The sequence below is a fragment of the Callithrix jacchus genome, chromosome 9, assembly GCF_049354715.1.
Source record: "Callithrix jacchus isolate 240 chromosome 9, calJac240_pri, whole genome shotgun sequence".
Taxonomy (NCBI): domain Eukaryota; kingdom Metazoa; phylum Chordata; class Mammalia; order Primates; family Cebidae; genus Callithrix; species Callithrix jacchus.
This window is the reverse complement of record NC_133510.1, coordinates 78023965-78047982: the sequence shown is the minus strand read 5'-3', so window position 1 is coordinate 78047982 and position 24018 is coordinate 78023965. Positions and strand designations below refer to the sequence as shown.

The 24018-nt window shown below is 36.2% G+C and overlaps 1 protein-coding gene and 1 pseudogene across 1 annotated transcript in view; both read right to left on the bottom strand.

The window, feature by feature from the left end:
• Positions 1–24018, bottom strand: part of GLIPR1L2 (GLIPR1 like 2) — a 57987-nt gene that overhangs the window by 24178 nt on the left and 9791 nt on the right. The window contains exons 2-3 of the mRNA XM_054238623.2: positions 4338–4583; positions 2355–2458 (exon numbers count right to left, since the gene is read on the bottom strand). Coding sequence (XP_054094598.1) covers positions 2355–2458; positions 4338–4583 — 350 coding nt within the window. The remainder of the gene's footprint in view (positions 1–2354; positions 2459–4337; positions 4584–24018) is intronic.
• On the bottom strand, positions 13210–22814 carry LOC103795327 (putative ribosome-binding factor A, mitochondrial pseudogene; annotated as a pseudogene).

The window sequence follows — 24018 nt, the reverse complement described above, 5'->3', positions numbered from 1 at the left end:
TCCTCACCATTTCCATTCTATGGTAGGCAGAATTCTAAGATGAATCACAAGATCCTCCACCCCTCATGTACACACCATGCATAACTCCCAGGAGAATGAATATGATGAATTTTACTCCCTTAACTATATTATATGGCACCATTGAACTTAAAATATTGACATTATCTAGGTTGATCTTGACTCAGCCTATGGGTGTTTTAAAAGAAGAGAGTTTTCTTTAGCTGGCCATAAAAGAGGAGTCAGAGATTTGAAACATGAGAAGGCTCTGACATTCCTTTGCTGACTTTTAGATGGTGCAGGCGACATGTCAAAAAAAAACCATGGGTAGCTCCAGAAGATGAGACAACACATGACTGAGAGCCAGCAAGAAAACAAGGACAAGAATCCCATCATCATACAAAGCTAAATTCTGTTCACAGCCTGAATGCACTTGGAAGCAGGTACTTCTCCAAATCTCCAGGTGAATACTTGGTCAACATCTGGATTTTGGCCTTTGAGACCTTGGGAAGAGAATCCTGCCACAGCGTGCCTGGGTTCATGGCCTACAGAACTCTGTAACAATGGGTGCCGCTTTAAAATCACTACATTTGTGGTAATTCATTATCTAACACTAGAAAAATAATCCACGTGCTAAAACCCTAATCCAAAATATCAGTCTGTAACCTGTACAACAGGACATAGCCTCCTAATTGTACTTCCTCTTTACACTCTTGGTTCTTTATATGCCATTCTCTACCAACAGCTGCAGCAATATTTTGGTTAAGGTGTTCTTTTCAAAACAAAAATGAGGTCATGCGACTCAATTGCTTAAGACCTTCCAATGGCTTTGTCATTACTTAGAATAAATTCCAAAATCTTTAACATAACCTATGTTATTATATTTGGTCTCGCTTTCATCTAACTCTCCACCGCAACTCCTACCTCTAACCACAGTTATTCCTTTCTCAAGCATGTTAAACTCATTCAAATCTCTGAGATTTGTATACATGCTCTTACTTCTATCTGGAACATCTGGTTTTCAGCTCAAATGATACCCTCCTTCTGTGACTACTCTATCTATCTTCTAGACTAGTCATTCTCTACTTGCTAATCTTGCTTGATTTTTAGAGTATATTTTATTGTCCAATTAAAATATTATGTATCTATGTGTTCACTTATTAAAAAATGTTTGTCTCCCGGCCAAGACTATAAACTAAATGTGGTGTCTTCTTGGGTCTTGTTAGTAGAAAGAACAGAGCCTGTACATACTCCCTGAGTGAATAAATGAGATTTGTGCCCCAGAAAAACTTCCACCAATGCCCTCCTCCCTTGTGTACAATTCTCTGAATTTGCAACACCAATCAGTAGTAACTTTTAAAGTTTATGCATGTAATAGGTATCCCAATGCTTCCAGTGTGTAGGAAGGAAAGGAAGCCTAAAATGTTTTGCAACTGTATATTCAAAATTTATTTTGCACATCTATGTTCAAAGTTAGCAAGACTTCTAATCAGAAAAGGGCTTTCTGAGCTTAATTTGATGTACAGCAGAGTTCTATTGTTTTTCTTAGCCAGGGAAATACAATCAATAATCACTGCTTTTTTATTTTTCTTTCTGATTAGTCCCAAATCATTTTATTTGGCAGAAATTCCTTCTCAATCTTGGTAGGCAGTCAATTATTATTGTTTATTTAAGATGTTAATTGGAATATTTTCTCACTTATTTGGAAGTATAATATTACTTATAGTATTATATCGACCTGTAAGAAAGCTTGGGACTTTCCAAGAGAGCTCTCAAGAAATGGAAGCTATTTTGGGATGTAGTTATTTTCCACCATTGGAAGGTACTCAGGTATAGGGTATAGTCACATATTAACAGCTTGACTAAAAGATGTTTGAAGTGCTTTTCAATCTCTCAAATGTTACAATTCCTTATGAGACTAGCCCCAGTTAATAATGCAATCTCCAAGGTGTGGTCAATTAAAAGTGTACTTCCTGTTACAAAACCGACATATTCCTGCAACAATTCTTACTATATAAATTTCAACACATCTAATTTTCTTTCCACTTTTACTACAAATTTTAGAATAACTATTTTGGAAAATAATTTGTCTTATGCTAATTAAATTAAATATTGTGAAATAATATTAAAGTTAAGGTTACTCTAGGAAGTAATATTTGGCTAGTGTATAAGTAAAATCAGTATGTCCAAGTTACAACTTATTTCATTATAAAATTGATTAAATATTTTTCAGTGTAACTTACTGTATTTATTTTATGGTTCAAAAAACACAAAAATACATTAAAAATGAGAAAAACTTAACCTTGAAATATTCTGAATTTATTTTACTATTATTTTATTAATTTTAAGTAACTTACCCTGGTGCATAGTTGCATATGAAAATTGCTGCATGTATAATATGTCCAATTTTTGAACATGGAGTAACAGCACAGCCAACTTTGTAAGAGTTGTCCCAAACAAGCTAAAATAATATTTTCAAGAAAGACACAAAATTTAAACACTTACTTTCTCATATTATAAACAATAATATATTCCATTCACATATAACTTTTCACCAAGCAATTCAAAAAATATAAATTATTTTCATTTTGAGACACATAGAGGGTTACTACGGAGTTAGAACAGCATTTTCAACATGGTATTTAGAGAAATACTTCAACAGGTTCTACTAATACCATATTCTTAGGAAGAACTGTTTAAGAACATAGTTGATCCAGAATAATGCCTCAGAGACAAAGGAAGTTGTGCCTGATCAATCAATTTTCAACATCTGGTTGAATTGGAGAGTTCTAGGTAATTGGCAGAGAAGATGGGAAAGAGGAGAAAAAGTTTTTAAAAGATGGAAGTTGTAGAAAAAAGGAAGAAAAAGAGGGACATCCGATTCTAGAAAAGAAAGAGATACAAAAGTAGAGAAGAACTGAATGCTATCGGCATTTCTCCTTCTCTTTGTTAAGAAAATTATATTGCAAGATAAAACAAAATCTGGCCTTTACATTAAAAAATAAAAGAGCTGGTTCCTATAAAAGAGAAATAGTTCTTGAATTGGAGTGAAAAAGATGGGAATAATCAAAGGCATTCCCAGATATATAAATTATCTATATAACTTTAACATTTCTAATACTTTCAAGTGAACAAAAAAATTACTTGCTTTGTTTTGTTAACCTCTGTGCAAGAAAGAGGAACTATTCTTGTTTTTTCTTATTCTTTATCTCAAGCCTTAGTGTTTTTAAAAGTGTGATTCTTAAAAAATAAAGTGACACATCAAAAAGGTGATACATTAAAAGAATAGAGAATATAATATCTGCAAGAGTTAAACTGAAGTTAAGCACGTCAAATGCAGGAATCAAAAACGTCTAGGAGACTAGAATTAAGGAGTAAAAACAGAGTACTATGTCAGGGAGTAGATTTGGTTAGTTTACTGAGTATTGAAGTCATATTAAAGAGTCTGGGGGATAGGAGCAAGTCACTGGAGAATCACTATGACTTTCTAGAAGAAAAAAGTGATTAGAAAAAAACTGATGAAAAAATTTTGAAGTATGATTGCATGGAACAGAAAGACATGAATGAGTTCATCATGAACAAATTTCAAAGTGTTAAGTTCTACATAAAAAGTGACATCAGACTCTATTGATTGAAAAACTTATCTTTTAAATAAACGTGGGAGTTCACGCAATAACTTGCATGAACTTCTTGATTACTGAAACAAATATTTATTGCAGACCTAAATAATGTCATGTTGTTATGTTGAGAATATATAGATGAAAAGGCAAGGTCCCTGCTCTCAGTGTAGTATCAGACATATAAACAAATTATTATTAAACAATGTGATACGTAAAATAATAAATATTATGTATTAGAAATGAAAAGTGCTTCAGTATTCCTGAAGTTTGAAGTGTGAGAGTGGGTTATTGAACCAGAGGCAGGGAAATAATACTATTAATTTTCATTTCAAATGTTTTAATCAATCAGCTATCTAGTAGTATGTGTACTGATATATGCAAAAAATATCTTCTACTTATAAATATAAGTGAATAATTTATAAATTATTTTTATTTACGGGTTTCTTCCCTCCATTTCCAGTGTGCATTATTTTTAGAAAAGTGCCTTTCATCTTTGAATATGGAGATTAGGTTTACTGTATTTAAGGGAATGTTTTAATTGTTTGTGTCACATAATAGATGGGATGGTAGACATTTTAAAGATCTGGGAGGATTGATTAGAATTATGATCTTATTAAATGTAATAATTTATTATTTGAATTTATATACAAATTTGAAACACAAAACTAGGCATAAAGCAATTAAGAAGTCTTTGAATTAATAACAATAAAAATGAGATACCTGAATATAATTAGAACAGTTTTTAGAGCAACTGCCATTTATAAAATTGTACATTTTCTTCTCTGCATACCAACTTCTGATAGCAATACTTGCAGTAAATTCATTTTCAGGGCCGACCCACATATTTTCACCAATACCATAAAATTTAGGATGGGCCATACGTACACCTTGTAAATAAATATTATGCTCAAACACACACTTTTTTCCCCATGCTCTAGCAGTCCGTGACAAAGCTACATCCCAAGTCTGTAAAATATTCAAAAAGAAAAGAAAAGAAAATGTTAATAATAAGGAGTTTTTTGTACTCTAAAATATTTTTTCTTGAGTTCTTATCATTAGATTTAAAGGAAACAATTCCAACTTTGTACTTGTGCATCTTGGTTGAGAAATTTCTATGGTAAAAACTTTGAGATAATAAAAAATGAAATGACCATTTCCTGAGACAAAGGACTATAGATATATTTGTAATAAAAATATTAAAATGTTAGATGATGGAAATAATACTCTTACAAGAAGTGAACATGTAGTCTGTTCAGAAGTATGTCATATACTTACCTATAGTCTGCTCAGACCACATATTTTTAAATTCATGCTTTTAGTACACAGAAATATAATAATCTAAAATATTATTTGTTTAAGGGGTTATTAAGTACCGATTATATGCAAAATTTCGTATTGTCAAGAATAAAATGCTACGTCAGCATAAATTTTGTCCTCAAATTGCTGTATTAGAAGAATTATATATATATATATGATTAGATATATATAAGATTTACGAATAAGAGAGAAAGACAGATGACAGAGAATACATACACACACACACACAAACACACACACACACAAAACTTTTAACACATGGTGTAATTGGTGAATGTCGCAAAAAAAGGCACGTAAAAAGTTTGTTGCAAGTTACTAGAAATAGGAGAAAATAGCATAAGATGCTGTTCCCTGGCTATCTGGAAATAACCAGAAATGTGTGCTTTTAGCATTATTTAGAGACTCATTAAATTAATTGTTAGTTCAAGACAAGAACAAAAAGCACATACTAGAAAAATCAGCAAAATATCAGTGAAACCAAAATTCTAAGTACATATGTTACAGTGTATCTGAAAGTAAACATCTGAAAACCAATACTCATATTTCCTTAGAGCAGGGGTATCTAACATTTTGGCTTCCCTGGGCCACATTGGAAGAAAAAGAATTGTCTTGGGCCACAGGTAAAATACATTAACACTAAGGATAGTTGATGACTTAATTAAAAAATCACAAAAGAATTCATAATGCTTTAAGAAAGTTTACAAATGTGTGTTGGGATGCATTCAAAGCTGTCCTGGGCCATATGCGGCCCATGAGCCACAGGTCTGAGAAGCTTGCCTTAGAGCTTTCTTAGTGAATCCCACAAATTATACATAATTACAATATAGAAAATAAACGTATCAGACCTCTAGAATATCTCTCCACTACTTCCCTTCCCCAATGGTAACCACTATTAAAAAAATTCCCTGGGTGTACATCTCTCTATCTCTGTAAAAACAAACTTATACACACATTCAAATATCAGTTTGTTTTAAATGGGTAGTTTGTGATTTTTTTCCCTTGTACTATTTTGATTATACCATATATAATATTATTGGCCTGCAACTTTCAGTTTTCATGTCCAGAGAGAGTTCCATATTAACATAACTAGATATGCTTAATTTTTACACGGTTTACATAGTATTCCTAGCATGAATAGTCTATAAGAAATGTAACCATTTCACTATTAATAGACTTTAGATTGTTTCCCATTTGCAAACAATGCCCCATGGATATACTGCAACTGATTTATTTTGTATATAGTTCACATACCTCATCCTTACTATGTAGCAGTCACTATTTTAAGTGTATTTTATGTATTATCTCACTGAATGTTCCAATAACCCCAGGAGGTAGGCATTATTATTATTTCTGTTTGCCCAGAGGAAGTAACTAAATCACAAAGAGGTTAAGTAGTTTAAGTGTATAAAATGTGTCATAGCCAGTAAATTGTGGAGCATGGATTTAAACCAACAATTTCTAATTCCCAACTCCAAGTTTACAAGGATTTTACTTCCCATGATTGGGAAGTAAATAAATTGTCATAACTCCAAATTCTTTTATTTGACTGTTAATAAAAACCATAATTGAAAAGAGAGGCTAACGTTTAAAAAAGCAGTTAATGAGATACTTAATGAAAAATGTCATTAAGATTGGTAAATGTGCTTTGGTAAAGCAAAAAATTTTTGTTAGCCATTAGTCTTTGTTTAGCTAGAAAAGCTGAATCCAAACTCTAATTTGTACTCTCTTATAGGCAACATGAAGATTTTAAGACTTTATTTCAATATATTACCCTAGAATATGTCTAAGTATGGGACTTTTCTCATTAATCAGGCTTAGCATTTGATGGGCTCCATTTAAAAATAATTTTAAAATATATTTTTTATTTTACTTTAGGTTCTGGGATACATGTGCAGATCATGCAGGATTGTTGCATAGGTACATACATGGCAATGTGGTTTGCTGTCTCCATCTCCCCATCACCTATATCTGTCATTTTTCCCCGTGTTATCCCTCCCCAACCTCTCTATCCCCTGCTGTCCCTCCCCTATTTCCCCCCAACAGACTCCAGTGTGTGATGCTCCCCTCCCTGTGTCCATGTGTTCTCATTGTTCAGCACCCACCTATGAGTGAGAACATGCAGCATTTGGTTTTCTGTTCTTGTGTCAGTTTGCTGAGAATGATAGTTTCCAGATTCATCATGTCCCTACAAAGACACAAACTCATTGTTTTTAATAGCTGCATAGTATTCCATGATGTATATGTGACACATTTTCCTGTCCAGTCTATTATTGATGGGCATTTGGGCTGGTTTCAGGTCTTTGCTAATGTAAACAATGCCGCAATGAACATATGTGTGCATGTGTCTTTATAACAGAATGATTTATAATCCTTTGGATATATACCCAGTAATGGGATTGCTGGGTCAAATGGAATTTCTATTTCTAGGTCCTTGAGGAATCGCCACACTGTCTTCCGCAATGGTTGAACTAATTTACACTCCCACTTTTACACTCGCAGTGTAAAAGTGTTCCTATTTCTCCACATCCTCTCCAGCATCTGCTGTCCCCAGATTTTTTAATGATCACCATTCTAACTGGCGTGAGATGGTATCTCAATGTAGTTTTGATTTGCATTTCTCTGATGACCAGTGATGATGAGCATTTTTTTCATGTTTGTTGACCTCATGCATGTCTTCTTTTGTAAAGTGTCTGTTCATATCCTTTGCCCATTTTTGAATGGGCTTGTTTGTTTTTTTCCTGTAAATCTGTCCGAGTTCTTTGTAAATTCTGGATATCAGCCCTTTGTCATATGGGTAAACTGCAAAAATTTTTTTCCATTCTCTTGGTTGCTGATTCACTCTAGTGACTGTTTCTTTTGCTGTGCAGAAGCTGTGGAGTTTGATTAGGTCCCATTTGTCTATTTTGGCTTTTACTGCCAATGCTTTTGGTGTCTTGGTCATGAAGTCCTTGCCTACTCCTATGTCCTGAATGGTTTTCCCTATGTTTTCTTCTAGGGTTTTTATGGTGTTAGGTCTTATGTTTAAGTCTTTAATCCATCTGGAGCTAATTTTAGTGTAAGGTGTCAGGAAGGGGTCCAGTTTCTGCTTTCTACATGTGGCTAGCCAGTTTTCCCAACACCATTTATTAAACAGGGAATCCTTTCCCCATTGCTTATTTTTGTCAGGGTTGTCAAAAAACAGATGGTTGCAGATGTGTGGCTTTGCCTTTGAGGCCTCTGTTCTGTTCCATTGGTCTAGATGTATATACTGGTACTGTTTTGGTACCAGTATCATGCTGTTTTGATTACTGTTGCCTTGTAGTGTAGTTTGAAGTCAGGTAGCGTGATGCCTCCAGCTTTGTTCTTTTTGCTTAGGATTGTCTTGGCTATGCAGGCTCTCTTTTGGTTCCATATGAAGTTTAAAGTGGTTTTTTCCAGTTCTGTGAAGAAGGCCAATGGTAGCTTGATGGGAATAACATTGAATCTATAAATTACTTTGGACAGTATAGCCATTTTCACAATATTGATTCTTCCTAACCATGAGCATGGAATGTTTTTCCATCTGTTTGTGTCCTCTCTTATTCCCTTGAGCAGTGGTTTGTACTTCTCCTTGAAGAAGTCCTTTACATCCTTTGTTAGTTGTATTCCTAGGTATTTTATTCTCTTTGTAGCAATTGTGAATGGCAGTTCGTTCTTGATTTGGCTCTCTTTAAGTCTGTTATTGGTGTATAGGAATGCTTGTGATTTCTGCACATTGATTTTGTATCCTAAAACTTTGCTGAAGTTGCGTATTAGTTTAAGATTTTGGGCTGAGACAATCGGGTCTTCTCAATATACAATTGTGTCGTCTACAATAGAGACAATTTGACTTCCTCTTTTCCTCATTGAATGCCCTTTATTTCTATTTCTTGCCTGATTACTCTGGCTAGAACTTCCAATACCATATTGAATAGGAGTGGTGAGAGAGGGCATCCTTGTCTAGTGCCAGATTTCAAAAAGAATGCTTCCAGTTTTTGCTTATTCAGTATGATATTTGCTGTGGGTTTGTCATAAATAGCTTTTATTGTTTTGAGATATGTTCCATTGATACCTAGTTGATTCAGAGTTTTTAGCATAAAGGGCTGTTGAATTTTGTTGAAGGCTTTCTCTGCATCTATTGAGATAATCATGTGGTTTTTGTCTTTGGTTCTGTTTACATGGTAAATTACATTTATAGAGTTACATATGGTGAACCAGCCTTGCATCCCCAGGATGAAGCCTACTTGAGTGTGATGGATAAGCTTTTTGATGTGCTCTTGCAATCAGTTTGCCAGTATTTTATTGAAGATTTTTGCATCTATGTTCATCATGGATATTGGCCTGAAATTTTTTTTGTTGAGTCTCTGCCAGGTTTTGGTATCAGGATGATGTTGGTCTCATAAAATGATCTTGGAAGGATTCCCTTTTTTTGTATTGTTTGAAATAGTTTCATAAGGAGTGGTACCATCTTCTCTTTGTATGTCTGGTAGAATTCAGCTCTGAACCCATCTGGACCAGGGCTTTTTTTGGTTGGTAGGCTGTTAATTGCTGCCTCAACTTCGGCCCTAAACATAGAAGCACTAAACATAAAAAATAATTTTAAAAGGAATGTATAATCATAACTCTCATACATGTGTCAGTGATTAATTAATGAGGGAACTACTAAGATATTATAGCTCATTCAAGAAAAATCCAAAGAATTCTCAAGATTATATGCTGCAAGAAGGGCTGAAATCTATTCACAAATAAATGCAAAAACTAGGTCTTATCCACAGTGCAATAGTCGATTACATTTCATCAGACACAATGAATTTGCATTTCTATGAAAAAAATTAGTTACATTGCAATCAGTTTTCTACAATTAAAAAATTATAAATAGCCTAGCTCAAAGAGAGTTACAGAAAAGATAACTGCTATGTGTAAGATAAACAGTGCACACAATACTGTATTTCACAATTTTCCCTGACATTTACCTTAATCTAAAAAGTTATGTCTTTCCTCAGCTCTAGAAAATTTGCTTCCATTCTTTCTTAATTTTCTCCCCTCCCCTACCTGTTTTTGTTTTTGTTTTTTAGTTCCACATCATCTGTAAGATTTAGGAACTTTGCATTTGATTCTCTCTTTTAATTTTCCCTTTGTGCTTTTACACATTCATTTATTTATTCATCCATTCATTACATGGGAATATCTCCACTAATAAGCTGAAGGATATAAAGTTGCAGATGAAGAATTTGTTAAAGAAAAAAATATTCACGACACTTGTTAACACAGTAATAAAGGCTTTAGAAGACTTGCAACAGGGGTGACACCTGAGGCTCAACTCCAAATACAGCAAAGGTAAATGGGGATTTGCAGCTATGGAGCAGGATGAGGGGGGCAATGAATAAAAATTACTATGAGGAGACATCAAGTTTGAGAGGGTTCTTGCTTCATTGATCTAACGGGATTTTTGCTGAAGACAGACCAAGGTAGACAGATCTCAATAATGGGGGATGAAGATTTTGATCAAATATTCAGAGTAATCAAATACAGAGGGTGTGAGGCTCTCCTTAAACTGGACTAGGTGGGATTTTTGTTAAAACTGGGTGATGCAGGCCATAGGACAGGGCCTAAAGCCCAGGCCTAGTCAGAGAGGGCTCAGGGAATTCTGATTACAGTTTCGTTAAATAGAGGGTCTTAGCTCTCTCTCTCTCTCTTCTCTCTCTCTCTCTCTCTCTCTCTCTCTCTCTCTCTCTCTCTCTCTCTCTCTCTCTCTCTCTGAGAAAGGCACTTGCTCTGTTGCCCAGGCTAGAATGCAGTGGTGTGATCGTGGCTCACTGCAGCCTTGAATTCCTGGGCTCAACTGATCCTCTTTTGTTAGCCTCCTTAGTAGCTGGGATTACAGGTGTGCACCACCGCACCCAGCTAGCTCTTTTACTTTTTGTAGAGACAGGGTCTCACCATACTGCCACAGCTGGTCACAAACTCCTGGGCTCAAGCGATCCTCCCATCTCAGCCTCCCAAAGTGCTGAGATTACAGGTGTGAGTCACTATGCCTAACATCATTCTTCTTATTTGATAATACGTTTCATGCAACTTAACCTATTAAATAAATCTAAGTAGTTTTAACTTTTAAAAAGAAACAAAGTGAAGGAACAAATCCTTTGAGATAGCCTAGGATTCTGGGAAATTTCAAAGTCTGTTCAAGATTAAGATTTCATTTAGAATTTGCTCTTGGAAAAGCAATGTCATAAAAAATTTCAAAAGGTTTGAACACATGACTAAATATGATCTTAGAAAGCTATGAAACAATACTTAAGAGATCTATTTAATCAATATGACAAAAGATTTCAAAAGTAACTATGGGAGTAACATTTTTTTTTTTTTAAAAGACCTTAGCTCTTTTAAAAGTGATGAGACTTGGTTTTCTTAAATAATCAGGAAAATAATAAAGTTGACATAAAACACAGGAAATTAGTTTAAGATACACAATCTTGTTATTCTAAGTAGATTACTTACAAAGCAAAAAACAAATAAAAAAAAAAAAACTTTTGACAATCTCTCATTAAGAGTAGCCCAAGTAAATGTTGTCATCTTTACAGACAAAAAAAAAAAAAAAAATTAAAATTCTAGTTTTGCATCAGTTTACTTTTAATTTTAAACATCACTTAAGGTTTTCTTTAAAAAAATCCTTATAAATAAAACCATCCAGTCTTAGCCAGCTTTTACCATGCAAAAAAAGTTTTCTTTTCACAGCCTTTCCAACTTTCTATATCCATATTTCTATATTGTCCTAAATGTTCTTCTTTTTCTTCCTGGAGCAAGCAGACATTTTAATTTAAGGCAAAATTACTTTCTCCTTCCCTTGACAAAAACAGATTCTACATTTCTTGTAAACTTTTCATATGAAATGTTTGTATACATTATTACATTAGTACCCTTGATTTCACAGAGAAAACTAGGAAGTAAATAACTGTGAATTGTTTGTCACATACCAGCATTCTATAGCAGATGAGCAAATTTTATGAATATACCATCTCACAAGATTTCATAACTATTTGCTGCTTCATAGTATAAGAAACGAAAAGCGTGTAAACTTAAACTTATGCTTAAAAATGAATGTTTCAGCAGTTTATCTTACTTAGAAATTATCAATGAATATCTATTACTTAATTTAATCTAATATAACTTTAAGACTATAAGTTACTAAAAAGATTTCGGAAATTATTTTTAGTAAGACATATTATAGCACTAAACAAAGCTAGCTAGCATCTTAGGTTGTTTCCTTGTTAACTAGTCTTATGGCAACTGCATGTTAGGTAAGTCTAAAAAAATAACAAAAGCAAAAAGACTAAAAAAGTTATACATTTGTTGTTGTTTTATTGTTTCACTTGATACATGAGGTAGTGGATATCAAGAAATTCATATTTACTGTATTTTTATGTGCACATGTGCTCTTAGGCTGAATTTATAATTTTTATAATCTTAAATATCTAGCAGCTATCATATTTATTCAACTTAGTAAAGCCAAGTAGAATAAAAATATATGATACTTAATTTTGCTAACTCAGAAGACACAGCTATTTTTTTTAATTAAAGCAATAATACTAAATTAGTCTTATTTGGCAAAGATTTACCCAAATCAAGTGAATTTGAAAAGAATTTGTGTCAGTTTGTATCTTTCTGAGAGTTTTAGGAATATATAATTTATATAAGCCTTGTTTAGCTCTAAGGCAATTTTAATAGAAGTCCTTTAAGATATTTTATAAATTAAATTTGTAATACTATCTTAAGATAAGAAAATATCACATATATATGTGTATACACACACATACACAGAGAAAGATATATAGAGATCTTATAAGTCTATTCTGAAACTTTAGCCATGAGTTGGGTGAAACACAGTAATAGAAAACTCAGATTTACATAAAATCCTTGTAATTATGTTTTTGACAGAAGTAACAAGTTGATCTGATCAGTATGAGGGCTAATGCTTTTTTTTTTTTAAGAGCTATTTGTACACTTCTAATGTGTTATTATAATTTGAGTCAATCTCCGTTGTTTTTTTTTTTGTTTGTTTTTTGTTTTTTTTTAAGAGACAGGGTCTTGCTATGTTTCCCAGGCTGCCCCCGTTTCTCAGTGCAATAATCCTCTCACCCCAGCCTCCCAAGTGTGGCATGCCTGGCTCAGTCTCCATTTTGAGTCACCTGGCAGTATTTCAGTTCAGTTGCTCCAGGGACTGACTGCCACAGGTGGTGCTGCAATGCGAATCCCTCACTGGAACCCGCAAGCGCTGGTGCAAGCACTGGTCCTGTTCCCAACCCAGCAGTGCTGTGGATGCACCTGCAAAGCTGGCGTTCTGCTGTTTTCTCATGGAGTCATCACGGTCAAGGAGAAGAGCCTCGCAACCTGAAGTTATCTTGCTCTTCTTTCAGCCTCCATCCAACTCCTCTTTGTCCAAGGCGCAGCGTTCGTACTCCATGGCGCCATCCAGGTCCAGGTCATCTTCGCCCTCCTCTCCCAACAGGTAATTCTTGAGGGAGCTGTCCTGCTCCACGCTGGGCTTGGCCTTCTTCCTCAGAGTCGCGGGGCATCAGGGTTCCTGAAATCGCTTCGCACAAAGTCGTCTCTTTGATCCGGAGGCCCAAAGTCTGCGACTGCCAGTAACTGATCAATCTCATGTGTGCGACACTTTTCTGCAGGACAGCCTCTATGTGTGCGTTCTGCTTAGCAGAGAGTGTTGTCTTCCAGTACACTTGGCAGGCTGAGAAGTCTGGAGTTAGAGAAACGTTGGAGAGTTCCACATTAAGGTCACAGAGCTCCTGACTCACTTCAGGGGTACACAGCAGGTCTGTCAGTGCCTTATTCAGGGCCCTCAGGAGCACATGGTCTTCCTTCCTGGTTTTCTTTGAGGTGCTCCTTATGAGGAATTCCAATTTGGATGGTTTGTAAGTCAAGTGCGAGCCCAAGGAAAGACCTTCATTGCAAGACATTCTTTTTGTTTGTTTTCTTGAGCCAGTTCTTGCAGGAGACAGTAGAGCTGTGCAGTACCCCGCGCAGTCCGGAAAAAGCGCAGCATCGCGGCTGCCGGGCTAGTGCTTTTTACCAATATTTGTGGAGAAGCGTTTGAGGCTTTCTTTTGTCTTGATATGTAGTCTCACCGAGACTGTGAACTAATTTTAGGTAAACGACTGTGAGAACATCATATAGTTTTTTATATATTTCCAAAGCCTATCAAATGTCTAGTCGGTTTCCAATTTGTTATTTTTCCTTTTTAGTCTCAGGTAGTTGCTTATAGGAGTTCCGAGCCTCTAACAGGGGCAGGAGATCTAAAGTTCAAGCGAGTGTAGAGGCTGGTGTGAACAGGATGAAGGAGGTAGGGGTTTGAAGGGAAGACCAAAGGTGGTACAAGGAGGAGCAGAGGTGATGGGAAGGGAGGGGGTCTTAGAGGAGCCCCATCAGTTTTCGGAGATCTGAAGTTTCTCAAAGTTCCAAATTATCCTTAGTTAAATTCACACACCAACAAAAGGACTCAGACAGTTGGTGGAGCACAGAGTTACCAGGGGCTAAAATACGGGACCAGGGTTTGTGGAGAAACATTGTTTACCCTGCCCCCATGGCTCCTTTGTGGAGAATACCTTTTAGTTTGTAATTAGTGGAAGGCAGGTAACAGCTGCCTACTTGGTATATTCTTGAGTTATGAGTAAATGTAGAGCACCTGTGTATTAATAAGAATCACCTGTCTAAGAGCAAATAAAGAGATGAGACTCGGCTCCAGGCCTTCAGCCTGGAACACTGTCAGCCTTTCAGCTCTCAGGCTGTTGGTCCCTTGGATAGATCCACTCTGTTCTATCTGGGTGTCTACCTCTCAGTACCTTCAGCGCCACCCGGGAGAGGGTCTCCCGACTGAGCTGGTTCTCCGTAGGGGTTAGTAAACTGAAATGCTCCCAGGAGAGAAGCAGAATCAAAGGGAGACAAGAAGTTTTCATAAGAAACCAAGACAGATGTTCAGCCTAGGGCTCAGGAAGTGAATCTCCCCACAAAACAAAGAGCCAAGAAGGATTTCCACTCCAGGATTGGGAAGTGAATCCCCACTTGAAAGAAAGAACAGGAAATAAATTTCCATCCTAGGAGAGACCTTCCAGACAAAGAAGCCTAGAACTCTAATTCAGCTTCAGAGAGTATACAGAAGCTTAAAAATCAAAATCTATCATCATTGTGCTTCAACAGACAATTATCTGGAGCACTGGATCAGGAGTCAGACTCACCAATGGATACCTGGTCAGTCAGTCAGGAGTGAAGACAAAGGCTTCAGTGGTGTGCACTTGGGGTCCTGGGTGAGAGGTCTGGGGATCCAATGATGAATCGGATACCATCCGAGTCACAGCAGTACTGTGACTGTTAAAGGAAAAATTGTTAATGACACTTGTTAACACAGTGGAGAACTTTAGGACTATTGTGGTAGACAGCAAGACTATCATATTAGAAGAGAGAGAATGGGCTCAACTCCAAATACAGCAAGGACAAGTGGGGATTACTAAAAGAAGACATTAAGGGTAGGGAGTTTCTTGCTAAACTGACCTACAAAGATTCTTGCTGAAGGCAGGTCAGTGTGATTAGACATCAAGGGCAACAGATGCTGTCTAAACTGGGCTATGTGTGATTTGCAATAGAACTGGGCAATGTAAGCTTTAGGACAGGGCCCAAGGTCAAGGTCTATTTAAGAAGACGGTTCAGAGTTTTTGTCAAAATATGGACAGTACTAATTTTGGAAACTGAACAAATTTAAGTAATGAGTAGAACACAATGTGACTGAGGGGGAGTAAAGGAAAAACATTAAGAGACTAGAGAATATTATTATTCTACTTAATATCCAATATATTCATAAATAAAATAGGTCTACATGTTTTCCTTTTTTCTCCTTATGTTTATCACATTTGGATATTTAGGTTGATCTAGATTTCTAAAATGAATTGAATCTTCTATTTTTTAAACACCTAGAAACATTTAAATATCATTGGAAATATCTGTTCTTTGAAGATTATTCAGAATTAACTTCATTGTTACCCAGGTTTGAGGCCTACTTAAAGAATAGCCGTTCAACATCTTGCTATCTTCTAAAGCATTGCCCTGTTAGGATTTTCTCTTTCTGGATTTATTTTATAACTTATATTTTGCTAGAAAAACACTTATTTCATCTAGATACCTAATTTTATTAAGATGTTTAGACATAATGTTGTCTTACAGTTCTTGTAATCTCATCTGCATCTATGGTTACAATTCTTTTTCTCCTAAAATAATTTGTTTTCTCTTTTTATCAGGCATGTGTCTATTTTTTTCCAGTTCTTGCAAATAAGAACACTTTTATTTTAAAAACTTATTTTTCATTAATTTTACTTATACAGCTATTCTCTCATTCTCTTTCTTTGAATTTTTTAGTTCACTTACTGTCAGTTTATGTCAAGTGATATTCACAATTAATTTTCTTTTCCTTTATTTATGTCATGTTTTGATATTGTTCCCATATATTGGGGACATTTTGTTCTTTGTTCTTAATCCAAAGATAATCTGAAGAATGTTGCTTAACTCCTAAGTAGTTAAGATTCTATCAACCAACATTTTTTGTTCTTACTTTCTAGTTTTATTAAATTTTAATCAGAAATTTAGCCTGTAAAACCTCTACTTAAGCTTTTCTTTATGAGCAAGAAACAAGGACTTTTTTCTCTAAAAGCTTCATGGATATTAGAATCCCTTATTGACAGAGTATACAATTATTAATTTTGTCCAATTTTATTCGTTGTTATATATAATTTATTTTTCAAATCTATTTTATAAAATTTTAAAAGAAGTGTAGAAAACATCCTACAATAATTTTGTTTTAAAAATATTTCTTTGTAATTTTAGGAAATTTTACTTGATATATTTTCTATTTTGGCCAGTACAAAAACCTTTATTTTATCTTCATGGATTATATCTTTTTTTTTCCAATACATAGTATTTCTTTGTATCTTTAGTCTTCATTTCTATACTATTTTATAATATCATTTCTCTTTTTTAATTGGAAGTTTCATAATATATTTTTATTCATCTTTTAATTTTCAATCATTTCAATCTGTTTCAGGTATATATTTTTGAAATAAGAGAGAGATGAATTTTTTTTAGTCAATCTGTAGTTATTGATAAGGAAATTAAATTTACTCATATTTGTCATAACTGATGTATTTAGTTTATTTTTAAAATTATTTTATGTTTACAATTTTTTAAGTAATTTCCTATTTTTCCCTTCTTACATTGCAGGCTTGATAAAGTTTCTTTTCATTGCTTACTTCCCTTTTGTAAATCTGGAAGTTCAACTAACTTTTCCCATCTGCTAGCCACCAAATCATTATGATTAGCATAATTATCTTTAACTTCAATTATCATGTTTAAAATTACATATGATTATTAAATACCAAAAATACAAATATATATATATACACATATATGTAAAATTATGCTCACTTCCATTTTGATGTTTTGTTTGCCTATTTCATCCCATTGTACAAAGCTCAGACTGCTGGAATGCTAGCCCTAACACACTAAATATTGTATTTTACTGAGGATATTGTTTTAAATTGTTGCCATTAAATTTTTTTTGCTGTATATATTTTTTGTTTCATAAATACTTTATCACTTATAATTTCCAATGAAATTATCAACATGCATTAAAGAACATTTTATTTTAAAAATAATTTATTTTTTGAATAGATATCTAATACTTTATAAAGATAAAACCACAAAAAATCATTGAGAAGTCATGTTATCTTGCTCTCCTCCATCCTATTTCCCCTCGGGCTTCTATATGTAACGAATTGATTCCTGTGGATCTGTCCATTATTTTTAATTCAAAAATACATTATTTTAAATTTTCTTTTTTTTTAATTGCATTTTATGTTTTGGGGTACATGTGCAGAACATGCAAGATAGTTGCATAGGTACACACATGGCAGTGTGTTTTGCTGCCTTCCTCCCCTTCACTGACATTTGGCATTTCTCCCCAGGCTATCCCTCCCCAGCGCCCCCCCCACTGCCCCTCCCATATTCCCCCCAATAGACCCCAGTGTTTAGTACTCCCTTCCCTGTGTCCATGTATTCTCATTTTTCATCACCCGCCTATGAATGAGAATATGCGGTATTTCATTTTCTGTTCTTGTGTCAGTTTGCTGAGAATGATGTTCTCCAGATTCAACCATGTCCCTACAAAGAACACGAACCCATCATTTTTGATTGCTGCATAATATTCCATGGTGTATATGTGCCACATTTTCCCAGTCCAGTCTACCATTGATGGGCATTTGGGTTGGTTCCAGGTCTTTGCTATTGTAAACAGTGCTGCAGTGAACATTCGTGTGTATGTGTCCTTATAGTAGAATGATTTATAGTCCTTTGGATATATACCCAGTAATGGGATTGCTGGGTCAAATGGAATTTCTATTTCTAAGGCCTTGAGGAATTGCCACACTGTCTTCCACAATGGTTGAACTAATTTACATTCCTACCAACAGTGTAAAAGTGTTCCTATTTCTCCACATCCTCTCCAGCATCTGTTGTCTTCAGAATTTTTATTGATCACCATTCTAACTGGTGTGAGATGGTATCTCAATGTGGTTTTGATTTGCATCTCTCTAATGACCAGTGATGATGAGCATTTTTTCATATGTTTGTTGGCCTCATGTATGTCTTATTTTGTAAAGTGTCTGTTCATATCCTTTGCCCATTTTTGAATGGGCTTGTTTTTTTCCTGTTAATCTGTTTGAGTTCTTTGTAAATTCTGGATATCAGCCCTTTGTCATATGGGTAAACTGCAAAAATTTTTTCCCATTCTGTTGGTTGCTGATTCACTCTAGTGACTGTTTCTTTTGCCGTGCAGAAGCTGTGGAGTTTGATTAGGTCCCATTTGTCTAATTTGGCTTTTGTTGCCAATGCTTTTGGTGTTTTGGTCATGAAGTCCTTGCCTACTCCTATGTCAAGAATGGTTTTGCCTAGATTTTCTTCCAGGGTTTTTATGGTGCCAGGTCTTATGTTTAAGTCTTTAATCCATCTGGAGTTAATTTTAGTGTAAGGTATCAGGAAGGGGTCCAGTTTCTGCTTTCTGCACATGGCTAGCCAGTTTTCCCAACACCATTTATTAAACAGGGAATCCTTTCCCCATTGCTTGTTTTTGTCAGGTTTATCAAAGATTGTATGGTTGTAGATATGTTGTGTTGCCTCTGATGCCTCTGTTCTGTTCTATTGATCCATATCTCTGTTTTGGTACCAGTACCATGCTGTTTTGATTACTGTAGCCTTGTAGTATAGTTTGAAGTCCGGTAGTGTGATGCCCCCCGCTGTGTTCTTTTTGCTTAGAATTGACTTGGCTATGTGGGCTCTCTTTTGGTTCCATATGAAATTCATGGTGGTTTTTTCCAGTTCTGTGAAGAAATTCAATGGTAGCTTAATGGGGATAGCATTGATTCTGTAAATTATTTTCGGCAGTATAGCCATTTTCACGATATTGATTCTTCCTAACCATGAACATGGAATGTTTCTCCGTCCTCTCTGATTTTGTTGAGCAGTGGTTTGTAGTTTTCTTTGAAGAGGTCCCTTACATTCCTTGTAAGTTGTATTCCTAGGTATTTTCTTTTTGTAACAATTGTGAATGGCAATTTGTCCTTTATTTGGTTCTCTTTAAGTCTGTTATTGGTGTATAGGAATGCTTGTGTTTTTTGCACATTGATTTTATATCCTGAGAGTTTGCTGAAGTTGCTTATCAGTTTCAGGAATTTTTGGGCTGAGGCGATGGGGTCTTCTAGGTATACTATCATGTCGTCTGCAAATAGAGACAATTTGGCTTCCTCCTTTCCTATTTGAATACCCGTTATTTCTTTTTTTTGCCTGATTGCTCTGGCTAGAACTTCCAGTACTATATTGAATAGGAGTGGTAAGAGAGGGCATCCTTGTCTAGTGCCATATTTCAAAGGGAATGCTTCCAGTTTTTGCCCATTCAGTATGATATTGGCTGTTGGTTTGTCGTAAATAGCTTTTATTACTTTGAGATACGTTCCATCAATACCAAGTTTACTGAGGGTTTTTAGCATAAAGGGCTGTTGAATTTTGTCAAATGCCTTCTCTGCATCTATTGAGATAATCATGTGGTTTTTGTTTTTGTTTCTGTTTATGTGGTGAATTACGTTTATAGACTTGTGTATGTTGAACCAGCCTTGCATCCCTGGGATGAATCCTACTTGATCATGATGGATAAGTTTTTTGATGTGCTATTGCAATTGGCTTGCCAGTATTTTATTGAAGATTTTTGCATCTAAGTTCATCATGGATATTGGCCTGAAGTTTTCTTTTCTTGTTTGATCTCTGCCAGGTTTTGGTATCAGGATGACATTGGTCTCATAAAATGATTTGGGAAGGATTCCCTCTTTTTGGATTATTTGGAATAGTTTCAGAAGGAATGGTACCAGCTCCTCTGTGTGTCTGGTAGAATTTGGCTGTGAACCCATCCGGACGTGGGCTTTTTTGGTGTGGTAGGCTCTTAATTGCTGCCTCGACTTCAGACCTTGTTATTGGTCTATTCATAGTTTTGGCTTTCACCTGGTTTAGGCTTGGGAGGACACAAGTGTCCAGAAATTTACCCATTTCTTTCAGGTTTACTAGTTTATGTGCATAGAGTTGTTTGTAATATTCTCTGATGATGGTTTGAATTTCTGTGGAGTCTGTGGTGATTTCCCCTTTATCGTATTTTATTGCATCTATTTGGTTGTTCTTTCTTTTCTTTTTTATCAGTCTGGCTAGGGGTCTGCCTATTTTGTTGATCTTTTCAAAAAACCAGCTCTTGCATTTCTTGATTTTTTGAAGGGTTTTTTGAGTTTCTATCTCCTTCAGTTCTGCTCTGATCTTAGTTATTTCTTGTCTTCTGCTAGGTTTTGAGTTTTTTTGATCTTGCTCCTCTAGCTTTTTCAATTTTGACAATAGGGTGTCAATTGTGGATCTCTCCACTCTTCTCATATGGGCACTTATTGCTATATATTTTCCTCTAGAGACTGCTTTGTATGTGTCCCAAAGATTCTGGTGTGTTGTATCTTCGTTCTCTTTGGTTTCAAAGAACTTCTTTATTTCTGCCTTCATTTCATTGATTATCCAGTCAACATTCAACAGCCAGTTGTTCAGTTTCCATGAAGCTGTGTGGTTCTGAGTTAGTTTCTGAATTCTGAGTTCTAGCTTGATTGCACTATGGTCTGAGAGACTGTTTGTTATTATGTCAGTTGTTTTGCATTTGCTGAGGAGTGCTTTCCTTCCAATTATGTGGTCAATTTTAGAGTAGGTGTGATGTGGTGCTGAGAAGAATGTATATCCTGTGGATTTGGGGTGGAGGGTTCTGTAAATGTCTATCAGATTTACTTGTTCCAGGTCTGAGTTCAAGCCCTGGATATCCTTGGTAATTTTCTGTCTGGTTGATCTGTCTAATATTGACAGTGGCATGTTAAAGTCTCCCACTATTATTGTGTGGGAGTCTAAGTCTCTTTGTAAGTCATTAAGAACTTGCGTTATATATCTGGGTGCTCCTGTATTGGGTCCATATATATTTAGGATCATTAGCTCTTCTTGTTGTAGTGATTCTTTTACCATTATGTAATGACCTCCTTTGTCTCTTTTGATCTTTGTTGCTTTAAAGTCTATTTTATCAGAGATGAGAATTGCAACTCCTGCTTTTCTTTGCTCTCCATTTGCTTGGTAAATCTTCCTACATCCCTTTATGTTGAGCTTTTTGTATCCTTGTATGTGAGATGGGTTTCCTGGACACAGCACACCAATGGGTTTTGGTTTTTTATCCAATTTGCCAGTCTGTGTCTTTTGATTGGTGCATTTGGCCCATTTACATTTAGGGCTAATATTGTTATGTGTCAATTTGATACTGCCATTTTGATGCTAGCTGGCTGTTTTGCCTGTTAGTTGATGTAGATTCTTCATTTTGTTGATGCTCTTTAGCATTTGGTATGTTTTTGGAATGGCTGGTACTGGTTGTTACTTTCTATGTATAGTGCCTCTTTCAGGAGCTCTTGTAAAGCAGTCCTGGTGGTGACAAAATCTCTGAGTACTTGCTTGTTTATAAAGGGTTTTATTTTTCCTTGACTTATGAAGCTCAGTTTGGCTGGATATGAAATTCTGGGTTGAAAGTTCTTTTCTTTAAGGATGTTGAATATTGGCCCCCACTCTCTTCTGGCTTGTAGTTTCTGCTGAGAGATCTGCTGTGAGTCTGATGGGCTTCCCTTTGTGGGTGACCTGACCTTTCTCTCTGGCTGCCCTTAGTATTTTCTCCTTCATTTCAACCCTAGTGAATCTGACACCAGACTTGGTGCCTTGGGGTTGCTCTTCCTGCAGAATATCTTTGAGGTGTTCTCTGTATTTCCTGGACTTGAGTATTGGCCTGCCTTGCTAGGTTGGAGAAATTTTCCTGAATAATATCCTGAAGAGTATTTTCCAGCTTGTCTTCATTCTCTTTGTCACCTTCTGGTACACCTATCAAACGTAGGTCTCTTCACAGAGTCCCACATTTCTTGGAAACTTTGTTCATTTCTTTTTTTCTCTAATCTTGGTTTCTCGTTTTATTTCATTGAGTTGATCTTCGACTTCTGATATTCTTTCTTCTGCTTGGTCAATTTGGCTGTTGAAAGTTGTGCATGCTTCGCGGCGTTCTCGTGTTGTGTTTTTCAGCTCCTTCAATTCATTCATATTGCTCTCTAAGGTGTCCATTCTTGTTATCATTTTCTCGAATCTTTTTTCAAGGTTCTTAGTTTCTTTGCATTGATTTAGAACATGTTCTTTTAGCTCATGGAAGTTTCTCATTACCCACCTTCTTAAGGCTGAATCCGTCATTTCGTCACACTCATTCTCCATCCAGCTTTGTTCCCTTGCTGGTGAGGAGTTTTGATTCTTTGTAGGAGGTGAGGTGTTCTGGTTTTGGGTGTTTTCCTCCTTTTTGCACTGGTTTCTTCCCATCTTTGTGGGTTTATCTACCTGTCATCTGAGTAGTTGCTGACTCTTCGATTGGGTCTCTGAGTTGACGCCCAGACTGTTGATGATGAAGTATTTCTTTTACTTAGTTTTCCTTCTAACAGTCTAGCCCCTCCGCTCTATGACTGCTGAGGTCCAGTCCAGGCCCTGCTTGTCTGGGGTGCACCTGTAGCAGCTGCAGAACAGTGAGAGATGCTACCAGTTTCTTCTTTTGCTATCTTTTTCCCAGAATGAAGCCCACCAAATGTCAGTCTGATCAGTCCTTTTTGAGGTGGCTCTTTGGATATGCAAGGGTCAGGGAGCTGCTTGAGGAGGCGGTCTGTACTTTATAGGAGCTCAAGTGCTGAGCTGTGAGCTCCGTTGATAATTCAGGGCTGTTAGGCCGGTACGTTTAGGTCTGCTGCAGCAGAACTCATAAAACCTCTTTTTTTCCTCAGATGCTCTGTCTCAGGGAGTTAGGGATTTCTTTATGAGTATCTGTTGCACTGTCCTGCCCAGGTAGGAGGCATACTAGTCACTATTTGCCTGCTGAGGCTCTGCCCTGCTGCCGTGTGGGTCCACCCTGCTGCCGTGGGGTCTGCCCTGCTGCCATGTGCTCTGCCCTTTTGCTGTGGGCTCCACCCTAATGTCGTGGGCTCCGCCCTGTTGGTTGAGTCTCTCTGTTATGGCGAGTTGCTTCGGCAATGGCAGGTTGTGTCAGCAATGGGAATGAACCTCAGTAGCGGTGGAATGCCTTGGTAATGGTGGATGCCCCTCCCCCACCAAGCTGCACCATCCTGGGTTCATCTGTGCCCGCAGTGAAACTCTCAACCCTGAGTGTTTTGAATCGCTGTTTTGTTTGTCCCTGTGGGGGGTGGGACCCGCCAAGCCTGATCACCTGGCTCCCTGCCTTAGAGCCCTTTTTTTTTTTTTTTTAAGTTGAACGGTTGACTCTCTCCCAGGCATTTCAGTTGCCTGCTGATAGGGCACCGGGATCTGTGTGATTTCCTGTGCCGGCTAAAACCTTGCTTCCCGGGAATCTCCTGGTCTGGCTCACTGTCCAAGTCCCGTTTAATCAGGTGGATAT